Source organism: Labeo rohita, chromosome 8 (genome assembly GCF_022985175.1).
Source record: "Labeo rohita strain BAU-BD-2019 chromosome 8, IGBB_LRoh.1.0, whole genome shotgun sequence".
NCBI lineage: Eukaryota > Metazoa > Chordata > Actinopteri > Cypriniformes > Cyprinidae > Labeo > Labeo rohita.
In genome coordinates, this window is record NC_066876.1 from 17,702,061 (window position 1) to 17,712,270 (window position 10,210).

At 36.6% G+C, this 10,210-nt stretch overlaps 1 protein-coding gene across 1 annotated transcript; it reads left to right on the plus strand.

Annotated features, from left to right (window-relative positions):
- The first annotated feature begins 1,004 nt into the window (after positions 1–1,004).
- On the plus strand, positions 1,005–9,852 carry ddx20 (DEAD (Asp-Glu-Ala-Asp) box polypeptide 20). Its single transcript, XM_051116249.1, has 11 exons — positions 1,005–1,250; positions 1,443–1,537; positions 1,726–1,894; positions 2,129–2,252; positions 2,337–2,479; positions 2,580–2,718; positions 3,566–3,624; positions 5,021–5,103; positions 5,188–5,293; positions 5,650–5,751; positions 8,620–9,852. Exons 1-11 carry the CDS (start codon positions 1,058–1,060, stop codon positions 9,750–9,752), a joined length of 2,346 nt encoding a protein of 781 aa, XP_050972206.1. The 5' UTR covers positions 1,005–1,057; the 3' UTR covers positions 9,753–9,852.
- The last annotated feature ends 358 nt before the right edge of the window (positions 9,853–10,210 follow it).

Below are 10,210 nucleotides of genomic sequence, written 5' to 3' on the forward strand. Positions count from 1 at the left end.
TTTCAGGTTTCTTTGATGAATAGAAAGTTCAGAAGAACAGCATTTATCTGAAGTAGCAATCTTTTGTAACATTATAAATGTCTTTATCATCACTTTCGATCCATTTAAAGCATCCTTGCTAAATGAAAGTATTCATTTCTACCATTTCTGTCAAAAACAAAACAAAAACAAAAACAAATAAATAATGATAATAATAAAATAAAAATTATACTAACTCTAAGGTTTTGAATGGTACAGTGTATGTTACAAAAGCTTTTTATTTAAGATAAATGCTAATCTTTCTGATCGCCAAAGAATTTAGTAAAAAAAAAATTATTCAACTTTTTAAAATATTATTATTATTATTATTATTATTAATAATAATAATAATAATAATAATAATAATAAATGTTTCTTTAACAGCAATTCAGCATATTCGAATGATTTTTGAAGGATCATGTGACACTGAAGACTGGAGTAATGATGCTAAAAATTCAGCTTTGATCACAGGAATAAATTACATTTTGACATATATTCAAATAGTTATTTTAAATAGTAAAAATATTTCACAATATTACTGCTTTTGCTGAATTTTCAAATAAATTTTCAAATTTTCAAATTATCAAATAAATGCAGGCTTGGTAAGCAGAGGAGAATTCTTTAAAAAACATTACAAATCTTACTGTTCAAAAACTTTTGACAGGTAGTGTATAAAAGAACTGAAATAATAACAATACAGGATTTAATTCTTGATGGCCTTCAAAGCAGCAAATGTTAAATAATCTTATATCTAACTTACTGGGACAAAGTTTCAGACAACGTGTAGTTACAGCTTGTTGCAGGAAATGTGTTTGATGGGGTATTCAAAGTTTGCTTTAATTTCAACGCTACTGAAGTCAAATAAGGTTACAAGTTCGCGGTTTCTTATATTGAAATTTCACCGCTCGTTTGTCGCCCTCTGCAGGATGTTGTTGATATTTAAGCGGCGTTTCTGTTTCTGTGCGCAAGAGGGCGAAGTAATTCACTGTTCAACTCATTTATTCAGCGTCGAAGAACCGAGCGTAGTCGCAATAGAAATATGGCGGCACCCATGAAAGCAGCGCATGAGCTGCAATCCAGAACCCGGACAGATGATGTTCTGATTAACGGGGGTGTCGAGTTCAGCTCTTTACTCCTGTCAAAACCTGTGCTTGAGGGTTTATCTGCCTCTGGCTTTCAGAGACCGTCTCCCATCCAGCTGAAGGCAATCCCGCTGGGAAGATGTGGACTCGGTACGACACCAGATATTACTTGAAAACAGTACCAAAACAAGCTTTTTTGCTCCATACCAAAACTGACTGCTCTATAATGACAGGAGTGTAATGTGACACTCAGAAATGTCGTGCATCTATGAAAACGTTGTGCCTGTCATTTCATGCACTGCTGGAGGGAAATAATGTTGTTTGTTGACGTTTTCTTTTCAGATCTTATTGTTCAAGCCAAGTCTGGCACAGGAAAGACTTGTGTGTTCACCACCATCGCTTTGGACTCTCTTATATTGGAAAACACAACCACCCAGGTATTTTTTTTTTTTTTTTCAATATGGAATGTTATAATATAAATAATGTCCTATTCTAAAATAATAAAGGAATGAAGGAACTATGGAGATTTGAAAAACTAATCTATCTTTTGTTGTTAAATGTAAGCACCCAAAACACCAGTGTGTACTTGTTTTGACAATAATGTGCCCTTCTCTTGTCTGATCAGGTGCTGGTTTTGGCCCCTACTCGGGAGATTGCGGTGCAGATTCATGCTGTTGTCATGGCTATAGGCAGCGCTATGGAGGGTTTGGAGTGTCATGTGTTCATCGGCGGCCGACCCATCAGTCAAGACAAACTTCATCTGAAGAAATGCCACATTGCCATTGGTTCACCAGGTATATTTAGTTTAGATTTACTAATATTGCATATTTAGGTTTAATACTTTATTTAAAAGTTAATGTGTGTGTTTTTGTGCCAGTAACATCACCAAATGAAAGTGCTGAAATAACTTTTTTTTTCACTGAACACTCCTCTGCTCTGCCATTGGTCGGTCTGTTAGATGGTCACTCCTCAAACTGATCAGTTGGTTGATAATGGGCAGTGTTGATGAAGTTTTGTTGTATTTAAAGGTCGTATTAAGCAGCTAATTGAGATGGGAGCCCTGAGTACGTCCTCCATTCGCTTGTTTGTTTTGGATGAGGCTGATAAGCTGCTGGAAGACGACAGCAGCAGCAGTTTTCAGGAGCAGATCAAGTAAGACTTGGTTGTTTTGATTCAGAGAGTGTTTTGTATTGTAATTCAGCAAGTTTGAGTTAACTTTCTCTCTGTCTGTCTTAGCTGGATCTTCTCCTCTTTACCAGCAAACAAACAAATGTTGGCGCTTTCCGCCACCTACCCAGAATCTTTAGCTCAGCATCTGTCAAGATACATGAGAGAGCCGACGTTTGTGCGACTGAACCCAACAGACCCTGGACTCCTTGGTCAGTCTACAGTCCTGTCTGATTTGTTGATGTATTTCTTTCATGTGAATACCTTCTCAAATCAGTTTGTGTTGTTCTTGTGTTATATTCTGTCTTCCAGGGCTGAAGCAGTACTATAAAATTGTGCCGTCTCATTCATTACCTCATAAAGTCTTTGAGGAGAAGGTGCAGAGTCTCCTTGAACTCTTCAGCAAAATCCCATTTAACCAAGCGCTGGTATTCTCAAACCTCCATACAAGGTGAGAGCAGCCACACCTTTGTTACTTCCATTATACTGTTACAGCGCTGGTCATTATTATTCAAAGATTTTTTTTTAAATTTCCTGAATTTTTTTTTTTTTTTACTAAACCCAAATCATCCAAGATGTTCATGTTCATTCTTTATTTAAAAATAATTGAAATGGTTGAAAACCATTCCAGTTTTTTTTCTCCATATAGTGGACTTTAACGGGAGCCAACAGATTAAAGGTCCAAATTGTAGGTTCAATGCAGATTCAAAGGGCTCTACACGATCCCAGCCGAGGAATAAGGGTCTTATCTAGTGAAGCAATCAGTCATTTTCTTTAAAAAAACAACAAAAAAAAGCACTTTTTAACCACAAATGCGCGTCTTGCACTAGCTTGACTAAACGCATTACGTAATCACATTGGAAAAGTCATGCATGACATAGGTCGGAAGTACCGACGCAGTGTTTATAAAGCGAACATGCAGAGAAAGTCAAATGCCCTTTACCAAAAAAAAGGTAGAACAATGATGTCAGAGGATTTAAAGACCTTTATTCCTCGGCTGGGATCGTGTAGAGCCCTTTGAAGCTGTTGTTGAAACTGCAGTTTGGACCTTCAACCCGCTGACTCTTATTAAAGTCCACTGTGTGGAGTAAAATATTGGAATATTTTCCTCAAAAACCTTCATTTCTTTTTGACTGAAGAAAGAAAGACATGAACATCTTGGATGATATGGGGTGAGTAAGTTGTCAGGAAATTTTTATCCTGCAAGTGAACTAATCTTTAACAAAATGATCTTTTGAACAGAATAAATGATTTTTATTGAAAGTAATGAAAGACTGAGTTGAGTTGTTGTTCTGCAGAGCTCAACATTTGGCTGATATCCTCTCCTCTAAAGGTTTGCCTGCGGTCTGCATCTCAGGTGAGCTTCACCTTGGGTCTCTTTTAAAGCCTAATGAATGGCTTTGCTGTAAATTAAACATACTTTTGCTTTTAGGCCAGCTTTCTAATGATAAGTAAATGATTTGTAATGATGAGAATGTCAAAAACACTGCTTTGTCACATCAAAGACTTTACAAATCATTTGTTTCCAAATAGTGCTTTATATCATGCTTTTTGATATGTCAGCACTTGGATTCTGTGGGTTTGATTTCAAGTAAAATAAGTCTTAAATGCATGGTTGTAGCTGATCTTAATTCTATCATTTAAATTCATAAAATGTCAGTATTTTTTATTTTTTTAAATATTTTCTTTAAAATGAGATTATGAAAAACTTTTAAAATTATTATTTTTAATTGTGTATATATATATATATAATAAAACATTCAAGAAATAAAAAGTACTACAATAAAGTAATAATAGAATTCATAAGGGCTATTCACACAGAACATTTTTTTGTTAAAGAGTGTGAGAGTGGGCAGCAGAGTGGAAAGCAGCCCTAGGTCTCAAGATATATTTTTTTTAAAGTTGAACTTTTAAGTGCCTTTTTTCTCCCAATCACATCTATAAGCAATGGAAAATCAGAGCAGTTAAACATAAAAACTGAGAAAATTTTTAATACATTTCAGAATTGAATTATTTTTTTAAATCCAAGTTCTGTCATGAAACTCTAGATGGTGTAGGCTGATGGGTTGTTAACGTAAATTGATGATATTCACTGATGATAAACTACTACTACTTTACATTTGAATGTCGGGTTAACGTTCACTAGAGCAGTTCGCAGCGCACTTTCAGAGTTCCGCTGAAACCCTCCACCTCCCCAGCTCCACCTGTATAGATGTGCTAAGGGTTATTATACATGCTATTTGTACAGTACCAGAGCAGTATGTCTTAAATACTCACAGCACCATCTCAGCATATGTACTGGCAGTAGAAAGTTCCTGTACTTGCTTTGCAGCAGCAATAATCTACAACCACAGCAATAACCAACAGCAGCAGCAATTCAGCAGCATAGCAGATCTATTACACCAAGACCAAATACATTAACAGTGTCAAATTCATTACCATGCTAAAATTTTAAGAGATTTGTCATGATAGAAATACATTTACAGGTATAATAACATTTCACAACTCCTTGCATTGCAGTGCCACCTGAATTTGAATAAAATTAAATATATCTTATCATGGAAGGGATACTTTGGTTGCCTATCTTGCAATGCTGAGTGTGTACATATATTGCCTTACAATGCAGGCTCTGTAGGCAGCTCAGTAGGTTTTGGATCAGAACGTGGGCATGTAAATGAAAGCTCAAAATGCATGAAGGCCATTGTTAATGGTTATTATGTTTAAACCCCTTAATGTGTGTGTTTTGTATGTAGGTGGTTTAAGCCAGGATCAGAGGTTAGAGGCGATGTGGAAGCTGAGACAATATCAGTGTCGAGTTTTAATATCCACTGATCTGGTGAGGCTCTGAACCTATTATAACCCCTACACTGTTTAATAATGGTTTAATGTTTCATTTCTTATAAATGTCTATGTTTCACAGACCTCACGTGGTATTGATGCTGAGAAGGTGAACTTGGTGATTAATCTTGATGTTCCTCAGGACTGGGAGACCTACATGCACCGTATTGGTCGTGCTGGACGATTTGGTACGTCTAATTATAAAACAATTAAGCACCAATATATGCGAAGCCTCTACTTTGTGGTTTTAATTAATGTGTGTCTTGGGTATTTACATGAGAGTGCTTAATCAGAGATCATCTGCTCTGAGACAGGTCAGAGTCTGAAAGAGCAACTACAGCAATCAGTTTCATAATTGGCTGCTAAACACAAACTCATCAAGAGCTTTTTAATGACCACAGCACTCCAAAATCAGAATGCATAATTGGAACCTGGACGTGATGTTGTTGTGGATGAATTTAATCTTCATTCTCATTAGAATTCTAGAAATGGATATGATCAGCTGTGATTTCCTCTGCGATGACCTCTGTCTGTTATGTTCCAGGCACTCTAGGGGTTGCTGTGACCTACTGTTGCCATGGAGAGGAGGAGAACAAGATGATGGCCATTGCTCAGAAATGCTCTCTGAATCTCACTCATTTACCAGGTACAGAGGAAGACAAACTTCTTACAGTCATTTTTTTTTCAAAGGAGTAGTCCAGGTTGTATTTGTGGCATAATGTTGATTACAAAAAATAATTCCCACTTGTCCCTCATTAAAAATAAATGTAGATAGGGTAACTGATATGCACTCACAGTAGAACGGAGTAGGGCCAGTCTGTAAAGTCACTATATCATAAAACAAATGTAAATTTACTAAAACAGACCTTCCTGAAAAACTCCTCCAGATTTACAAATGCTTCATAAACATCCATGCTCATTCACAATTAGCATAATCCCTGCCTATGAATTACAGCTACGTAAATTGCGTGTTCAGGAACGCAGTGGAAATTCTGGACTTCCTACTCTGGTTTGGGTCCAGTATGTTGCATAAATGCAAAAAAGACAAATAGGCCATATCTCTAACAATAAATATTGAATTAACTTGTGTTCACCAAAGCGTTTTTAGCCAGCTGAAAATGCAAAGCACTCTTCTGAAAATGGCCAGCTGGTGGTGCTAGTGAACTCTTTGGTGGCACAGTGTTTTTCCAGCTGAGATGCTTTGGTTGCTATGATTTGAAAACCAAAACAGAGCAACCAAACTTCTGAAATACTATCATGGCAGTGCATCAAAATTCAGTGTCATTTGCTACGAAGAACACAGAATGTTTTACGCACATGGTAGAGAGCAGGCGTACATTAATTTCAGACCAACTAACATTTTAAAAACAAAACATTTTTATAAATATGAAAAACTGCAGTCAGAACGGCTTTATGAATGATTTACACAGAAATTGTGTTTCATGAGTGAGGCCCAATATGCGTTGATTTAAAATTGATTTTAGTGAAAGGAACTTGTGGAGTTCCTCGAGACATGGAGATAGTAAATAAAATTAAATAGAAGGAAAATTATATTTTAATGCTTTTGTGGTCTCTCACAAAACATTTGCGTTCGCTTGGAAAACTTTTGCATCCCCCAAGAAACTTATTGTGCATTCACAAAACTTTTGTGATAGAAATAATGTTCATATATTTTTTAATTTCATATTTTTTTTTATATTTCAGTGCTTATAAAGTAATAATAATGAAATACCATTAAATATGAAGTGTCTGTATAATATGCATTTTTTATATTGCCCCCAATGGCAAAGCACTGAAATTTCTAAATGGTTCAAAACATTTATGACTAGGGCTGCCCCCTAATAGTAGAATAACCATTATTCGTTCAGAGGATGCTTGGTCAACCAAAATTTTATTAGTCGCAGAAAAAAAAAATTCCACAGTAAGTGGAGAAGTCATGCAGTCTGTGATGGACAGATTGTTAACGGCTGGTCTATGTGGTAATATAGTACATCGATATGGCTCAAATATGGCTTTTCATCTGAAAGATGTATGTAGTAGTAACTTTACATGGCTGTTCAGTCTAATGCGAATGTAGAAAAATGTGCGCTACTGAAGTGTCTGTGCGGAGTTTGGAAGCCAAACAGTATTGCGCTCACTGCACGACAGATGGAGACGCCGGTGTGGTCACTTGATCTTAAAATACTCTGGCCTTTTTGATTATACAGATGAATGTATTACATCTTTACAATCTGTAAAGATTTTGCAGTTATTTGTGTGCACTCACAATAACAACGAAACATTGCACTTTTGTAAAATAATTAAAGCAAACAGGATGCGCTTTCTGCCGTCTTGTTCTCTGTGAACTTGAGCGCGAAACTTCAAAACTCCATGCCTTACAGACATGAAAAATATATTTATAGATAGTGAAATGTCTACTTTCAAATGAACCATTTCAAATAGAAAACAAATATTTTCAGATTATGTTATCCATGTGAAACATGCATACTACTGTGGAAATGACGAGTCAGTGTCGCCAACTTCATTTTTTAACCCGGAAACAAAGAAAGCGTTAGTTCATCAATAAATTATTAAAATGTTAATGCAGTCTCCTTGCTGTTTTTCCCAGACACATTCATAATTATTATATCTGCCGGTGCGCTCTGGCAAGCTTTTTTTGCGTGCGCTTGAGTGCTTATTAGGCTATTAGGCTTTTTATACATGCTCTGAACCACTGTTTCGAAACAAATGATTCGCAAAGGTTTTGAAGCTTTATGAAGCAGTGTTTCAAAAGCGGCCAACACTTCGATTTAACAGAGAATGCAAAGTTTCTCAGTGGAACTCAATACTTTTGTGAGAGAATGCTAAATATATATATATATTTTTTTCATCATTAGGTGCTCCCTAAAGCTCAAAGTATGCTTTGGCTGCGATGGTCTGCACATTGTTTACGTTTTAATTTTTTACGTTTTAATTTTTGTCCCCAGACATCCAGAAAAAGTATATATGTGAATTGTGCCTTAAAGGCACAATATTCACGATTTTGAAATATCCAAAAACCACTTGAACAGTGTGATATGTTTTATGCAGTTGTGTAAGTCCCCAAGGATTTGTAAATCTAGAGAAATTTTAATTTTAAAAAATGTCTTGTCCAATGACATAATATCCACACTATTCTCGTTTTTTCGCTTGTAGAAACTACAAGCGTGGACAAAAATGCTGCTGCACAGTTCAAGTAAATCCATTATGGCTGAAATGAAAAGTGTTAACTGCAGTATTAAATTTAGTTCTGCTTGATGTTGCACTATGTTTTCTGCATTTTTACAGTGTTTATACATTATAACCAATCACACACAAGTCTGTTGAGCTTATAAATTCAATGGCCAATCAGAGGCGTTCAGATGAATCATCGCAGAAACGCTGGAGTTTTGTTGTTGAGTGTTTGCGGTCACTGACCAAATTCTGCTCTCTCCTGAATTCTCTCATCATAAATCACAAAGTGCTCTTAAGCATGTTTTTCTACATTGTGTTACAGATCCAATCCCTCCAGGGATCATGGAAGAGGCTTGTGACTGGGACGTGATCATTGAACCTCCTTCAAAACCCAAACAGAAAATGTCTGACGTTCCCAAACCGGAGAAGAAAAAACAAGCTAAATCTGAAAAGCCGACATTGAAACCTTCCAGAGAGCCTCACATCTCAACAGTCATCCCAGAAAAGCCAACACGTGATAAATCCTACAGTGGAGCTGAAACCAAGGTTAAAAATCACTCACCCAAACCTGGGAGGCAAAAACCATTACAGTCTGCAAACCTCCAGCATGACTCAACTCCAACTCAGAAAGAACAGAATGACACCCTTCCCAGAATTCCTCCACTATCGTCTTTTAAGTCGCATGTACGAAAAGTTATGACTTTCAGTGAGGCTTTGGCAGATTATGAGAATTTCATAACAGAAGGTCCTGGAAGATCTGTCGAAATAATTCGCCAGTATGGTTTCAGTAGGAGTCGAGATGCAGTTAATGGACTGCATAACAGCCATGATGATGATGATGATGATGATGATGATGATGATAATGATGGTGGTGGTGATGATGATAATGATAAGGCTTATAAATCATATGTTCTAGAAGAATCACACTACCATCAAGATCTTCCTCCACCAAAGGAGGTTTCAGAGTTATCCTCTGAACAGAAGACACTTTCCATGTCATCTGATGGTGGTTCTTCAGAGTCTGAAATGGAGGTAGAGAGTGAATCAAGCTCTTCTGTCCCCAATCGGTCTTCACATCACACACCTGCTCTTCCAAACAATATAGTCTCAGAATTGAATGAATCCTCTTTACCTTCAGCCAGAGTATCACAACAGACCTACAGAAACAAGCAAAGGCCTAGTGAACCTCAATCCCAGAATCCTGCTAAACCCCACAGCCTTTCCCAGAAACACCGGCCAGCCTCTAAATCCAGCAGAAAGGCTGCATCAGCAGGACAGAAGAGTAGAAAGAGAGAGCCTGATCAACTGGAAGAGGAAGTGGCCGGGGAGGATTATTGGACTTCATACAGAGCCTGGGTTGAATATTACAATTCATATTATCACCATTCACCCTACAACTGGATGACTGCGTATTACATGAATTCTGTCTATATTAAAGAAATGATGAAGCACTGAAAAGTTGTTGGGGTTGTCAGCCGTATGACTTTTGAGCTTTGTAATGTTCTCATTTGCATTGTGTACATATTCATGTAGTTCTCTAATAAAAAATAACTCTTAAAATGTGAAGTGCAGTCAAATCATTGAAAAAAATTTGTTGCAACTAACTGTGGTTCTATTCAAATAACCATTGTGAGAATATGATATACATTTTACATTACAATGCATATGGAAACACAAAACGTTTAGTGTTTTTAGCAGCAACCAGAGAAACCACGCCTACTAATCTGGGCATCCAGTTGGATAATGGCAATGATTAGCAGCAAGAAACCAAGTGCTCTAAAAATCAATGTAAGAACTCCAGAGACTAAGTAATAATATAAGAATAAAAAGCTAAATGACCTTTCTAGACTAATTCACCAAAAGACAAGGATCATTTGAGTTATGTTTAGCAATGCAGTCTTAGTATGCATAGA

Excerpts from the sequence above, each read along its gene's own strand:
- ddx20 (XM_051116249.1), top strand. The coding sequence starts at position 1,058 with ATGGCGGCACCCATGAAAGCAGCGCATGAGCTGCAATCCAGAACCCGG. Across the intron at positions 1,538-1,725 it reads TGGAAAACACAACCACCCAG|GTGCTGGTTTTGGCCCCTAC; the intron begins GTATTTTTTTTT and ends TTGTCTGATCAG. Across the intron at positions 3,625-5,020 it reads GCCTGCGGTCTGCATCTCAG|GTGGTTTAAGCCAGGATCAG; the intron begins GTGAGCTTCACC and ends TTTTGTATGTAG.